This window comes from Centrocercus urophasianus, unplaced genomic scaffold, assembly GCF_019232065.1.
Source record: "Centrocercus urophasianus isolate 14NV4802_14NV808 unplaced genomic scaffold, USGS_Curo_1.0 seq_10, whole genome shotgun sequence".
Taxonomy (NCBI): domain Eukaryota; kingdom Metazoa; phylum Chordata; class Aves; order Galliformes; family Phasianidae; genus Centrocercus; species Centrocercus urophasianus.
Window position 1 is genome coordinate 61,472,289 of NW_024884142.1, and position 16,127 is coordinate 61,488,415.

Here is a 16,127-nt window from a genome sequence, read left to right on the forward strand (position 1 = left end):
CAAGGCAGGCACATCCTCACTATCTGCAGTGCACACTGCAAGCTAACAGATTCACCCAGCTTCCCACCACTCACCATGGCTTGTGTGAGGCTGCACTGGGCAGGTTGTGCCACTGTCTGCCCATGCACCAAGTGGTGCCAAAGAGGCCCAACACCTGCAGCAGGGTGCAGGCTCCCTGCCCCTTCAGCACAACATAGAAGTTATCTTGCCTCACTCACACTTCATTGCCACCAACCAGTTATGGGGCAGTTTGATGGGCAATTTAACTGCAAGTTCATGCAGCCACCTCTTGCACAGCTTCCCCACACATGTTAATTTGTGCAACAGATGCTGAGATTTAACAGGAACGCACTGCAAGGTGGCTGCTGAGCCAGAACCCTCAATGCTATGTGGCTTTCCCCCCCATCCTAGCACTGCAGCTCACATCTTCTCACATTCCTTCTTCCTTTCATTTGTGGAATTTAAGTAAGAATGAGAAGTTTGCCCAAACATCAGCAGGAACCATTCCTGCAAGTGTAACTATATTTGGATACAGTCATAAACATACCCCCCTCCCCCGTCCCCCATATATTTTCATACTTCATTGAAGAACAATCCTTAAAGGACTCAGCTCTCTATAGCCAATTCCTCAGTAAGAAAAAAAGCACAAGCACCTTTCAAAGTAATTTCTTTCACAACTTATTTATTTAGACATTATCCACAAGTTTGTTTAGTAAATAGTTTTTATGTTTAAAAGTAAAAAAACAAAAGTTGAAAATATAGTTTTAATAAAAATCAATGCGCTTTTCACAGGACTTCCACGTATTGTCATTAAGCCTTCTCCATAAAACACAAGTAGAGGAATTTCAAAGCAGCAGTTACCACACCACATCCTTATAATGCTCATAAAACTCTGCCTTTGGAAAAGCACACAACGAACACGGCGCAAACAGAAGCAGAGCTGCAGGTTTCAGACAGAACTGTAAAAGCAAACCCGATGCACACTGCCCAGCCTGCACTGCAGCAGCCCACCTGCACTGGGGAACGAGCTGCGTTACTGCATGCAGGGCAGTTTTAAAACTGCTCTTTGCAAAGTGTTTAAACATACTTTGGTCTTTTGGTTAAAAAGCCTGGAGGTTTCAGGGTGAAAAGTTCATCCCATGTAGTTTGAAAACTGCTTCTAGTAAAAGTTACTTAACCCCCCAAAGGCAAAAGGGGAGGAAAATACTAAACTACTACTGGGAATCACAGCAGTGGAAAAGTAAGGCTTTCTGAGGGAAGCTCACAGAAGAGTTGCTTTAAAGTACACGGCGGTCCTTGTTTGCAATTTATTCCAGACAGGACGTGAAGCATTTTATCACAGCATCCCTTTGAAGAGAGAAAAAAAGCCAGGTAAGGGATTTGTGGGTTCATTTACAGACATCAACCACAACATAACGAAAATGAAAAACACTCAAAAAATTTAAAACAATAATCATTAACCAAGCTCTGAACTGACACAGGATGTTGGTACCCATCCATCACCAGCAGGAGCAAAGGCTCACACCCACTCTGGGCTCGGCTCTGCCCTCACCACTCCTGCACTGCATACAGTGTTACAAACTGCCGTGCAGCACTTTGTGGCTTAACCAAGGCTCAGGGCTGTTTCACAGCAACTGGTCAGCAGGACAGAGCTAGAAGGCACAGGCAGACCCAGGCAGCCACCACAGCCCAAATGAAGTGAATCTGAGCCACTCCTGAGATAGCAGCAGCTGGCCCTATTGGGACTGTCACATGCCACAGGAACTACAAGAATTCAAACCATTCATTTTGACTGGTGAAGCTTGGGATGTCAGAAGAGTAAACCCACAATGTGAAACATCAGTTAAAGCATTTTACCCATTGCAATTGTGTCAAATACATGAACTGTCTTTAAAAATGCATGTGGCTCAATTCTCCCCAGACCAAATCACAGAATGGCCTGGGTTGAAAAGGACCACAATGATCATCTAGTTTTTTTTCAACCCCCCCTGCTATGTGCAGGGTTGCCAACCAGCAGACCAGGCTGCCCAGAGCCACATCCAGCCTGGCCTTGAATGCCTCCAGGGATGGGGCATCCACAGCCTCCTTGGGCAACCTGTTCTGGTGTGTCACCACCCTGTGTGAAAAACTCAAGCTTTAAAAAGAAGTCTATATGACAGACTTTCCTGCAAAGCTGCAGAAATGCTATAGGTTGAGAAGATAAGAGGGATAGATAGTAATTGCCGTTTTATTTCCTCCCCATTTTCATGACAGAAAACCTAATTAATAATACACACAAATTTAGAAGCACCTTACTCTTTGGAAAAAGCACTGCCAAAATACCACACTGCATTTTAAATGAAACAGAACAGAAAAAAAACATTCTTTATTGTGTTTAATTGCATGTGGTTTCACTGTGCATTTGGCTAGCTTGTGTTCCCATTTCACACACAAAAGAGAGAAGCTCGCCAAAAAGTAAATGAAAATAAACACCAAGAATTTCTTTTTCGTCTCCTAAAATGATGGAGAAATTCAGAAGCAGAGTTAGTGGCTGAAGTTCTGCTTGCTTGCCTTTACCTAAGGGTGCAGATCCACCAGCTAGCTTTAATTTAAGAGTGGGAAAAGTGACTACAGTACCAATGCGTTTTTAAATAAGTGGAGAAAATAAACAAAGATCTTTTCAGGATGAAAATTAGAATGAAATTTAACAGAAAATTACTATGCATTTGTATTTAAAGCTCACATCAAGTGTTACTCTGAGCTCACCTGCATCATTTTCTAAAAATTAGAAAAAAAAGGATGCTGTGTGTCCACATACTGAATTAAGACTCTTCTCTCTCAAACATTACCAAACATTACCAGCTTTCCATTAAGATGGAATCATGCACTCACCTTGCATAAGGAATATATGACAAACTATACCTGAAAAATAAAGAAGAAAAAAAAACATTTTTCAGAGTTTTCTTGTCTTTCTGAGAGCCCCACTGCTTTACTTTAGACCAGCATTAATAAAAGCAATCTGTTCTACTGTAACTTGTTAACATCACCTACTGAATTTAATGCTTCCTTGTAAAAAGGAAAACAGAACTGGACAAGAATTCAGTGTACTGCCAAGGACTTCCTGGTTTAGTTTTAACTTCATTTCTCACATAATTTATAACTTTCCTTGCACATAAACTCAACTTTAAAAACAACAAGTCTGTAGATTTACTGTCATCTTCAGATTCAAAAGGAATATATATTTCTGGGAAAATTATACCCTTCAAGACAACAGAGACCATATTTTGTTTTTTTCAAGTTGAAAAGAGAAGATACAGTACTACAAAAATACAGATTTAATAGCATTCGTGTAGCTATTAGATGCACGCTGTAAGAATAATACACTATGGTTATGACATTCAAACAGCTGGCTCTCTATCATCTTCTGAAACTTGCTTCTCACAACCCTACAGGCTATGCTTTGTCCTCATCCTCACGCTGACCAAGTTCTGAGATGCCTGACAAACTGTCTGCTGCAAACAGGTAGAATACAGTTTCAGTCAGCAGTCTTTTCTCTGCCTGTTGCCAAGCATTCATCTGGGTCCAGCATAACACCACACAGTCCCTATCCTGCACAAATGGTTATTGCTCCTCAGATTAAAGTTCAGTTCACAATGCTACTTATTCAGGGCAAGTTCAAACAAGAACTGTGGGTCACTTTGGATCAGTGATGTTTTAGTACCAAGTAATTCACCAAGGACAAGGAAATCAATTTAAGTTCAGCTGCATCTCCATGGAGAAAGAAGTTGCTTCTAAACCTTCTGCCAGGCTTGCAGGCCTTCACCTCACTGTGCCTGCACATCCCCAGGCCCAGCCCTATGACTGTATCTGGCCAGTCAATAGAGTTCTGCTGCACCAGACTGACCCTCTCACAACCACCCAATAAAAACTATTGTGGACAGAGTATAAGAATGTGATTTAGATTTTTTTTCCACTTCAATGATTAAGACTCAGAGGGAGGGAGCGAGTCATCAAATCAGGATGTATGAAAATACAGTTACTTTCACAGCAGAGAAAAGGCATAAGAATTTGCTTTGGCATACAATTTCTTTCCATAATGCTTAAAAAAAAAAAAAAAGTCCACACATTGCAGAATGTATTTAAAATTACTATTTTTGCAGATGACTGCATATAGATTTTGCTGAGCTGACATGATCTAGCATAGGAAAACACATGATTGAGGCCAGCATCTGGGCACACTACAGGAAGGGTACACATACACATATCTACCTATCTGTATACACACAGGGCTATAAACGTGCAGGTGTAGGGGCACAAGAAAAGAAATCATAGTGAAACTTACCAGGTCATTGCCAAGAACTGCAATATGCAGAATATCAGTGCCAAGCCTTTCTTGTTCCACTAAATCAAAATAACACAAATATTGCAAAAGTTATTTCTTTCACATGGGTGCATATTGTGAATAAGTGCAATAGACTGGCAGCCAAAAATGAAGTTAAGTGATGAAATTTTTATTTCCTCTTCTTAATTATTTTCTTTCCATTCCAATTCTGCTTTCATTTATCTATCACTCCATTAGCACAGTGCAATGATAACCTTCTCTGGCATTGAAAACACCTAGCAGAGTGGTAACATTTCAACACTTCAGTTTCCACTCACACTATATGCCTGCCAATTTGGAGTTCATTTCAGCTACACATCTAATTCTATGCCATACATAACAGTGTTTTCAAAATGCTCTGGACACTCAAAGGTGTCTATCTGTTCCATCTCTTTGCCTTTGTTTATCCTAATTAGTTGAATGGTCTGAAGCTGTTTCTAAAGACCACAACCTATTTTTTGACAGAAATAGATCAAACATATTTTCAGTTCTTAGTCTAAAGATTTGCAGACAGACTAGTGTTCTGGTTCGTGTGCTCTCATCTACATCACATGCAGGTGGAAGGCTGTATTTGTAGCCAACAGACTGAACACTGCACCCAAACTAAACTGCAGTTAGGAACTCACCACATACAAACTTATCTTTCTTCTACAACCAAACCAAATTTTAAAGCAATCAATAAAATGAGTTACATTGCTATTTAGGGGAACAAAGTCTTCTCACTTACCCAGAAAACAGCACACAGAGTCAAAACTAGAAAGAGCTTGGGGGAGAAGAGACCAAAAAAAAAAAAAAAAAAAAAAAAGAAAAGAATTAACATTTTAATACACAACAAAGCACATACAAAACTGCCTCAGTGTTTCCAGTAGATAATCAGTATTTTCAAGAATTGATCCATGAAAGAAGCAGAGCCAAAGGCTGTCACACAGCAACTATACACTGAACTTCACAAATATCAGTGTTTTCCAAAGCACAATATGATGTGCTCCAAGGCCAAAAGTGTGGGACCACCTCGAAAGAAAGGGAGGCAGAAACTGCCTTCAGGAGTTGAAAGAAATATGACCAGGTCAGTGTACTCATGTGTCAGGAATACTGAGTGGTGGCATTAAATGAAATAAAGCTTGCTTGAAAGCAACCAAGGAGAGTGGGAATTGTTCTACTAATTCAGCACACAGTATTGCTCTCAATCCAGCATTCACAGTATCAACATCTGACAAGGCAGGTGTGTGCATTACAACAAGCAATCCATTCCTAAATGCCCATTCCTGCATTTGGCAAATACAGGCTCTGCTCCTTCTGTGCCCCAGCTCTTCCTCTTGGGGGCCGCAGGCCCCCCCCTCGTTTTTTTTTTTAATGTTGTGACAGTAATGAAGAAGAGGCCAATAGGGAGCAGCTGCCTCATACAGAGTGAAAAACCTGAAGATTTATTGAAGCTAATTTTGCAGCTTTGCTTTTATTTATTTTTTTTTTTTTTAAACTCTTTTACAGCTGGGGATCTGTACTTAAAATCATATGTGCAATCTTTCAAGGTTTTAAGGAAAAACACTACTTATGCTATCCTTACCCTAGGGGCTGGGTCTTGTTTTTCCCCATCCTCCTGGAAGAGGAAATACTGCTTGATGGAAGTAAAAGAACTAAAAGAGCACTATGAGGATGAATAGGTGGTTTTCTTGACTTGGACAGAACACATTTTTTCCACCTTTGGAAGCTTGAACCACTGAGCTATATAGAGAGTTGCAGCCAACAAACAACTTCCCAGATAGCCTTGGTGATCACTGACTCAGCTTGACCATAGTTATTCAGTACAAACAAGGTGTGGATTCAGAAATATCCCCCCTTTCACATAGCCTCAAAACCTTTTTAGGAAAAGAACATATAGGAGAAAAAAGTATATTTACCAGCATTACAAGTGTAGCAACTAATCTCTTGGGCTCAAACATTGTCTTCAGTTGCTTCAGAGGCCCCATGAGGAAACATGTACTGATGTGAGGGGAAAAGAGAAAAACAAAAACAAATGGTAAGACACATTCAAATAAATCTTTGCAAAAGACAACAGGTAATTAATTAGTTTTCCAACAGTCAGATGACTACAAAGCTATGAAAGGCATTTCAGTGTTTACCAACAGAAACCTGCTAGGATGAAAGGTGAAGCAGTCCCATGAACTCACCAGCTCTGGAAAAAACTCACATATTGAATCACCCTTAGCTATGAAATTCTTTCCACACTCATTACCACACCTAGCAGAGGGTTGTCAATTTGAAGCTGATTTTGAGACTGTGTAAGAACAGACTTGCCAAAAGTATGCACAGAATTCAAAGACCAAACTTCTGCAGAAAACTCCTGTTTTAAAAACCAACCTTATCACCCAGGCAGCACGCAAATACCTATATTCAGGATTACAGAAAAGCTCTACAGTTTTTTTGCTTAACAGCAAGCAAAAATATAAAAGGAAGAAAAAATTCAATAGTTTGCATTGAACTTGAAGAGAAAATGAAATGTGTTGAGTTCTGGGGCCCTCAGGATAGGAAGGACATGAAGTTGTTGGAGTGGGTCCAGAAGAGGGCCACAAAGATGATCAGAGGGCTGGAGCACCTCTCCTACGAGGACAGAGAGAGATGGGGCTTTTCAATCCAAAGAAGAGAAGGCTCTAGAGGACCTTACAGCTGCCCTTTCACCTAAAGGAGGCCTACAGGAAAGCTGGGAAGGGACTTCTTATAAAGGCAGGTAGCGACAGGATGAGGGGAAATGGCTTTAAACTGTAAGGGAGTAAAGTTTAGACTAATTATGAGGAAAAAATTGTTTACTGTGAGGGTGGTGGAACCCGTTTACTGGAACAGGTTGCCCAGAGAGACTGTGGATACCCCCTCCCTGCAAGCATTCAAAGCCAGGCTGGATGGCACTTTGAATACTCTGGTCTAGAGGGAGGCATCCCTGCCTGTAGCAGGGGGCTGGAACTAGGTGATCTTAAGGGTCAATTCCAACCCAAACCATTCCATGATTCTATGAAATCTATCATCAGCTCTCAGCTTTACCTATTCATCCAAAGAAATGTGATGTGAACCAAGAATTCACAATTATAGGAATAATAATCTGGCTGCACATATCAATATGAGTTTCTCCCTTCTCTCCTGTTGAAGCCACTCCACTTCGTAGAAAATGCTTAACTAGAAAAAGGATCCTTATAGGTAGGTAGTGGTCTGAATGTTTTACTAGGGAAAAAAACACCTGTGTTTAACTCCTCTTTCTAGGCAATACTTATTTATATATGCAAATATATGTATATATATGAAGTGGAACAATTGGTGAGCTCATTCCCAAAAGCCCATGTTAAATGAAAAAAAAAAAAAAACCAACAAAGTAATAACTGTCAATTCAATGGGAATAAGTATATTTAATTCCCTTCATTCCAAACTAACTTCTCAGAATATCTTCTCTTGGCCCTACAATTAAATTAAGATTTAAGCACTGAAGGACAGGTATCACAAGAACACCTCCAGAAAGGTAAGAGAATCCACAGGGTGACAGGAAGGCTGGGAAAAAAAAAACCCCAAGGTCTTCCACTTCCATAAGTTACTTCTTCCACACAACACATTCTATAGGAAATCTACTCATCAGTCCAGGAAAAGATCAAATACGTGCTATTACTTCCATATATACTGACAGATAATACACTAAAACACGCCAGAAAGGACTATTTTTTACTTATGCTGATAGCTTCATTTTTTATTATTATTATTTTTTTTTAATCCAGAGATGCAAATCAGCCTGAAAAAGTTTAAATCTTGTCAAGTTAGAGTTTCATTTCCAATTCCTACTGTACTTAGAGCACAGCTGCCTGCTGTTTACATCAAACAGAATTACTGAAAGGGTAGAGGGCTTCTTCTTACTTCCTATTTTAGGGGCAGCTCAGGTTATTTTAGGGAAATGCTGAAAACAAATACCAACCTGTAGTAGCTTTCCTCTTAGTTCACAGAGAATTAAGACTTGATTAGCACAGATTTTCTAAAATGCTAATTTTATCTGAAGCAGTGGAAACACACCCAGGGTACAGTTAAAAAATAGCAAACAACAAAAGTAAGGGAGAAAAATGGGAAGACAGTTTTGCCTACCCTACTAGTAGTAATTTGGTCTTGTTTTAGTATAAGGTGAGGTAATTACATAGGGACAATTCCAGTATAAATAACTTCATCCTCCAGCAAGTTAGTTGAGAAGCAGCACACCACCACACTACTCTAATATTAGTGTCACATTGGCCACGTTCAGCTTAACAATGCTTTGACTCAGCAGTTACACAACAGCCACAGAGTCCGTGAAAGTAAGACCAGCATCCACTCAAAGTCCCATGACTCTGCTTTAACTATGCCAAGACAGGAGGAAGACAACCAACAAACAGAATACTTGAACTGACTCATTACTGACGCTAATCCACAAAGCAACCATGTAAGACACTTCACTAAACAAGAAAAAAGGGATAACTGATATTCTCTGCTTACAATAATTTCAGAACTAAGATTTTTATTAATATTCCAGTGTGAAAACAATGTTGTGTACATACATTAAATACATATCATTGTACAGTAAAAGGAAATGGAAACGTAGATGAAAAAGATAATGTTTTCCTAATAATAATAATCAAGAAATCATACCTGGCCAATGCAGCAATGTTTCCCAGGGTGTAAAACACTGCAAAAAGTTTGATTCCCTTTGGGAGCCATAACAATGCTGTTCCCTTTAAAAAAAAAGTGTATGCTTGTAATTAATTAATTCAATTTGTTAATTATAGACAATAAAATCTTCAAGATTTTCAGAGATTACAAGAATTCCATTTAACACACATTGGCACAGGACGATGCTCAGTCCTGCTGACAATACCCGGCGTGCCTCCATTGCCACCTACTGGCAAAATAGTGCATTGACTCAATCCCTTTGCAACAATTTTACAACTAGGCTACGTTTATTTATAGTGTACCTAAAATTCATTTCTATCTTTTACATCCTCTTCACGACGCTTGCAGCTTTGTCACGAAGCCCAACAAATGTAGGGCATAACGTATTTGCCAGGCTGCATACACATGAAATCAAGGAGGTCAGATACACGCCTGCATGGGATGGCTTCAGTGTTTCTTTCAGGGCCTCCTTAGCATTGCAGCAAAGGTCTGAGAACTGAGAGAAGGGGTGATTACCAGCACTCAGCTCCACCTGGCAAAGCTCAGCTAGGGAGCCACCTCCAAACTAATTAAGATGTCGAGGTCCATAAACACACTACTCAAGTCTCGACCCTTCATTATTTAGCAAGATATCCAGAGGAAAAGCTTTAGCAAAACCTTGAGGCCTTTGATCTGTGGTTTCACAGTTTCACACCACGTGATACAGAAAAAGCACAAAGATTAAGCACTTAAAAAAAAAACCAACACAGCATCAAAAAGAACGTTAGCCTGTGCAGAAGTAGGTATTGAAGCACAAAAATGGCGCATGTGAGCATGTTAGTTAAGTATTTCTTGTGAGGAAAACACAGGGAGCAGTCAACCAACCAGTTCTTACCCCTAAAGAGAGGGGGCTTCCAACCTGACCCTGAGCTCCCAGGACTAGCCTCAACACCCAGCTGGCAGATTTTGCACCTGCAGGAGAATCCAGCAAGTCACCACGGCTAAATGCCACCACATGCTGCTCCTTCACAGCTGTTTTCTTCTCTAATTACCAAGTCTCCTCAATTTTAAATATTTCTTATAGTAAACGAAAGAGTAGAATGGTTCAGTCAGAAAGGAACCTGCAAGAATTACCTACAAGGATCCACGTGCCTAAATACTTTGGGATTAACCAAAGCTTAAAGCATATTACACAGTCATCACCTACTGAACTGTAGGTCTGACGAGCTAAGCCTGTGGATTCTTCAGCCTTTAAAAACCTCTCAAGCTTCCCCTTCTTTTTCCCTTTCATGAAAAGAGTACACATATAAAAATAGAATGGGTATAAATTAAACAGCAAAAACCTCCTTTTAGCACACCATACACATCTACGTAAGAAACACAGTGTATTTTGTCTGTGTTCATGCCTCTTCATAAGAGATTTTATTACCCTACAATAAAAACATTCTTTGCCGTGACTCTAAGAAAAATGTCCAGAAATACAATTTACAGATCAGCAGCCCCTACGTGCTACTTACACATTTTACAGTCCTTTAGATTTATGGATATAAAATTTAGGATTCAGGATCAAGTAAATACTATCACATACTATGCATTAATATAATTGTTGTTCTACCCTAGAACATTTATAAAGTGTAGAGTAAAAAACAGTTACTTACAAGAATAGAACATGCAACGCCAGCAATGAAACATATGGCAAACCACTTGACTCGTGTACCAAAGCTAAGTGTTGAGGCATCAAGAACCTTAATAGGAAGAGAGGAAAACAATGGATATTACAAAAACAGCTTTGAACGGTCTTAAGAACATTTTTTCAGTACTAGTAAAGTATTTAATTTCAAAAAAATACATGAGCCCAAACCAATTATTTTACCTCGTTTAAACACAGATGCTTGCACATTATTTCCCAGCTTAAAAACTATGTTTACAGTTTGGAAACACACAAAAATAACAGAACCTATGAAGATACATCCTTGCAAGCAGCACTTCTCCATTTTCAGAGACCTTCCTTTCCCCAGGTAACTAACTGAAAACTCTCATGATTGCATCAAAGCAAAACAGAACTACTTGTTCAGCGCTGAATCCTCCTACGATGATACCACTCTTCTCTGCTGCTAGGTGGAATCCATTATGAAAGCAATGATCCTTTGCAAGCATCCCAATTCCTCCTTGGTTACTGTTCCCTACAGGGTGAAGATGTAAACATACTAACCCAGCTTGTCTCACCAGACAGTGAATTGCTGGAAGGGATGATTTTGCTTCCTGTTTCTCCAGAGTGATTTCAATACCCGAAGAGCTGAACCAGCCAACACAACTTGTTAAGCGGGAAGAGAAATAACACTCCTTTTATTTTCTGACTTAGTCTATGCAAGAGCAATAAGCCAAACCAGCTCAGCAAGATGTGAGAACAGCAAGGCTTCCTGATATGGGGAAAGAGGGAAAACCACAGAGCTGGCAGAACAGCCCCTTTCAGCAGTGCTATCTTGTTAAGGCCTACTCAGCTCACTCATCCATCCACATTGTGCCAGGTCATTAAAGTTAAGCATGCTCTCTATGCTTAATTGGTTTATTAAACAAATTGGTACATCAGCTTACATAAGATGGCTATAAATCTAACTTTCCTGTTTGTTCAAGTGACACAAGCAAACTTGCCCACTTGTTTCTTGTCATCTGTTTTGCAGATATTTTCAATCAAACGTTCTAAGAAAACAACAACCAACACTTCGGGCTTCCTCAGACCATGACTGAGACATTTCTCCCACTCTTCAGAATCTTTTCAGAATGCTATTGGTTACTACTTAAAAGGATTTCCCGTCTCTACAAATAAAGGATCCACACTTAACTGAATCAAAAGGAAGCACATACATGCTCACACTGTAATGAATCAGTCCCTGAACATGTGTCAACAGAGAACAGTTTGGACTACTTTCTACTCATAACCTCATTTAATCAAGTTAAATATTTTGAATGTTTGCTTTACAAGGAAGATCACAATAATGAAAATACAGCTTTTAAGTTTGCATACTGACTGAACAGACTGCTGGAACACAGTATAGCTCTCCATTTTGCTTCTTCTCTGTGCTCAGTAGTTAAGACAGAACTTCCCAAAGGTCAGAAGATGCAGCTTACCTTGTTAGGTCCACCTTTTTATCCTTACGTATGCATTAAAGAAAAACAAAAACAGTAACTAAAAGATGGTTTAGTATTTGAAACCATTTTTGACAATTGTATTCCTGAATGCTTACAAAGGTGAGAGGGGCAGGAAGAGCTGGCAGCATACAAGTGAAGGTGCACATTTAAAACAGGCAGCGTGTTTTCAAGTCACATTTATACAACTAATCACACCTGCACTACAAGCAGAACAGTTCTTTTCATTCCTGATCAGAAATGAACTACTGAAGATTAGGACTTTGGGGGAAAAAAAAAAAAAAAAAGAAACAAGTCAGACCTAAGTGTACAGGTAATCGTGGATTTCAGATAAAAAGAGTTGGCACTACTCTCTAAAATAGTTGCCTCAGCAGAAGCTGTTACTGACAAAATAAGACAAAATTTCTATGCAAATTTTATACCTGGGAAGAAATTCCTAAGGAGAACTGCGAAGAAAAGAGGGTAAGGGAGTTTCTGTAAAACATATTCAGTTTGCTATACTGCTCTTCAGTTTATTTCTAAACAAGAAAAACAACAACAACAACAAAAAAAAACAAGACAAAATACAACCAGAAACCAACAGGTAGAAACCCTCATTTGCTACAGCTGATCTTTAAGGCAAAACTCTCGAGCAAGAAGCAAAGATTTTGATGCAAAGGTCACTCCAAAAAAATTTATTTTTATATATATATATAAATAACATATATATATATATCTCTCTCTCTCTGAAAGAAACAACCAAAGGAAACCCAAGGTGGAAAGAGAAATCCAGAAAACAGACTTCCTGAACCATAGGGAATTGTCTTGCAGCAACACACTACACAAGCTGCCGACAACAGAAAGCAGTGTCTGCAGTGACAGATACCCATTATAGACACCCAATAAACCAAGCGAATGATAACCTCCAAGGCTGCCTTTGATCGAAAGCATTTATTGAAGCTTTGCTCACCTGCTTAAGCTCCCCGCATACATTGCTGATCTTACTCACTGGTCTTACATAAGGGCAAAGAAAAATATAATAGTACCTTTTTCTACTGATCTAAAGAAAGGTTCTAGAAGTTCAAAACCCCATCTTTCCTTGATAAGAAAGCTACCAATATGCCCCTAATGAAGAAAACACAGTTCCAAACAGATGTTTTTGCAAGACTGAATTCTTTAGCTTGTTTCAAAATTTTTGTGTACTGAGATATGTTTTCATCTTTCCTTCTATGTATTTCTATCAAATCCTCAGAGCTAAATAAGAAATATCCAGTCTGTTCCTCCATGCTAAAATTCTGTTCAATGCTTTAAGCAGCTGTCAACTGAAAACCAATGGGAAATTACAAGGAGCCAGAAAACAAGCCAGTGTGTCAAGAGCACCTTTTTGACATGATTTTCGTGTTGGAAAACTAAATGGCACAAGACTGCACTGAAATCATCATTACACCTGTATAGTTACAATTTACTACAGGTCGGTTGTTTTTTGTTTGTTTTTTTTTTTTGCAACTCCCCCCATTTTTTTTCCCCAAGAATTGTTGATCAAACTGCAGCAAGACAACAGTTGGTTATCTGAAGAGTTTAGAAAGCGCACAAAGAATTTCATTGAATCACCACACAACTGTCTCACTATGTACTTTACTTCGACTTCCTTTAACAGGAATTACTGCCGACCTTGTGGTTATCGTTCTGCAAAGATCTGGAATGAGCAGAACACAGGGACATCCATGAACATAAACCATGTGATTGCTATTACACAACTATCAACTCCTCTTAAGAGAGGGTCATTGTGTTTAATCAAATGCATGCCTCAGCTCCAGAAAGGCCATCTAAAACACTGAACGGTTTTATTGACATTTAACAAATGAAGTTCTCAGCTCAGTTTCTGCTGACAACACCTGAAATACCAAATTAGTAAATATTATTAAATATTAATTATTTAAAAATTAATTATCAAATACTCAGCCGTTTTTTGACAGACTGCTGCCTTGAAACAAACACCGCAGCATTAAGGAGAATTCTCTGTCACCATTTGTGTCTCATTCGAAATGTGCCTAGGGATAGTAGACTAAATAATCCTCTTAGCATTGAACTTGATGCTAACAGGAGCGAGTACTTAGACAACTGTCAGATCAGAACCTGAAGATGAAGCATTCCAGACAGGAGCAGCTAGCTTAGGCATGGAGGGGTATGGATGCTGCACTGCTTTCAGAATCATGCTGAGTACACAGCAGTTCAACCACTTCACTGTGGCAAAGAGGCCAAGCTCATGCACCTTACAGACTAGCACCAACTTCACATAAAGAAGCACGTCAGGACCGAGCTGATGAAACTAATATTGTGCCATGGATACAAACTATACTGCAGCTGTTCTGGTTCACCAAAGCTCAGGCTGAGGCTTCTTTGCTTTCCAGCATCTTCTGCCATGCTCCCACATCCTGCAGCACAGGGAACCAAGATCTCTCATGACGTGGGGTGCTTGGATCTGCAAACACACCAGCTGAAACAGTGCTGGCTGCATAAATGGGTAACCAGATCTTTTTAAGCTGAGTAGCACTCAGACTGAAGTGAAATCTCGGAAGCGTCAGATGCCTATACCCAGCAGGGAAATAACTGAGGAGGGGAAGGAAATAAAAAGAATAAGCAGTACTCCAGGAGGACGGGGTAAAAAAATAACTTCAGAGAACTATACAGAGAACTATGTGGCTACAAAACACATTTTTCGCTTCCACAAATTCGTAGAAGAGTCAGTACATGCAGGGCGGAGAGACCTCGTCAATTTCAAAGCAAGACACAGAAAACAAAACCAACGAAACCCAGACCAGTACTGCGCCAGAGCCCTTCCCCGAGCAGAGCCAGGCCCAACACGCCTCTCCGCCCGCCCGCCCGCACGTCCCGCGTCCCTCCGCCGCTCGGCTTCCCGCGCCCCGCGGCTGCGTATTCGGGGGGGCCGAGCGGCGCCCCACGGCCCGCTGCTGGCGCAGGCACGGCCCAGCGGGACCCGCGCCGCTCGGGCAGGGAAGGAGCTCGGCTCAGAAAGCGGGCGAGAGCCCCACACCGCCGGTGCGGGCAGAGAGGGACGATGAGGTCTCCGCGAGGCGGTACCTGCGCCGTCAGCCCCTGCTCCTCGTCGTCCTGCCCGCTCAGCACCCGCCGCAGCTTCTCCATGGCGGGGCCGGGACCGCTCGGCGGCCCTACCGGAAATGGCGGGCTCCGCCTCCAGACAGAAAGGCGGCTGGGAGCATGCGCGCAGCATGGAGGAGGAGGAGGGTGGAGGGGTGTGGTGGGGGTGTGGGTTTATGTGCTTGTGGGTTCCCCGCTTGCTGCCGAATCTGCTTATTTCAGTATGTTCATTAAAAGTGATTTACATTTGCTCAGTAGTGGGATTTCTCGGTTAATTTCACTTTCCCTTTCCTAAGAAGGGGCGACAGGCAGTGCGTGGTGCGGCACGGGAGAGGAGGATGCAATAAGCTGTGCTGCTGCCTGAGTGAGACAAGATTAGAGAAGGGCACAACCCTTCCCCTCCCTGATTGCCCAGAGCTTCTAGCCAGGTCCACATAGAATCATAGAATGGTCTGTGTTGAAAAGGACCACAATGATCAACGAGTTGCAACCCCCCTGCTATGTGCAGGGTTGCCAACCAGCAGACCAGGCTGCCCAGAGCAACATCCAGCCTGGCCTTGAATGCCTCCAGGGACGGGGCATCCACAGCCTCCTTGGGCAACCTGTTCTCCTATGTATTTTGCAAGTAGAGGCCTCTCAGTGAGGCTTTTGGATGCCTGGGTGCCGGGCAGGCATGGTGCAGTGCCATGGACATGAGCAGGAGGCAGTGAGTGGAGGTCTTTGGTGACCTCCTCATCAGCAGCTGGCCCCATGATGTCTGTATGGGAGCGTGGCTTGGTGGCAGCTCTGTAGGTAAACACTTCCCAGCATGAGCTGCTGTTCCTTTAGCCCCTCACCACCCATGCCCTGGGTAAAAATTACCTACAGTTCACTT

The 16,127-nt window shown here is 41.2% G+C and overlaps 1 protein-coding gene across 1 annotated transcript; it reads right to left on the reverse strand.

The window, feature by feature from the left end:
* Positions 1–662: 662 nt before the first annotated feature.
* Positions 663–15,341, reverse strand: SFT2D1 (SFT2 domain containing 1). Its single transcript, XM_042822295.1, has 8 exons — positions 15,236–15,341; positions 10,666–10,752; positions 9,008–9,090; positions 6,259–6,340; positions 5,088–5,123; positions 4,322–4,380; positions 2,872–2,901; positions 663–1,347 (listed from the first exon to the last, which is right to left on the reverse strand). The coding sequence occupies exons 1-8, from the start codon at positions 15,296–15,298 to the stop codon at positions 1,308–1,310; spliced, it is 480 nt and encodes a 159-aa protein (XP_042678229.1). The 5' UTR covers positions 15,299–15,341; the 3' UTR covers positions 663–1,307.
* Between the last annotated feature and the right edge of the window lie 786 nt (positions 15,342–16,127).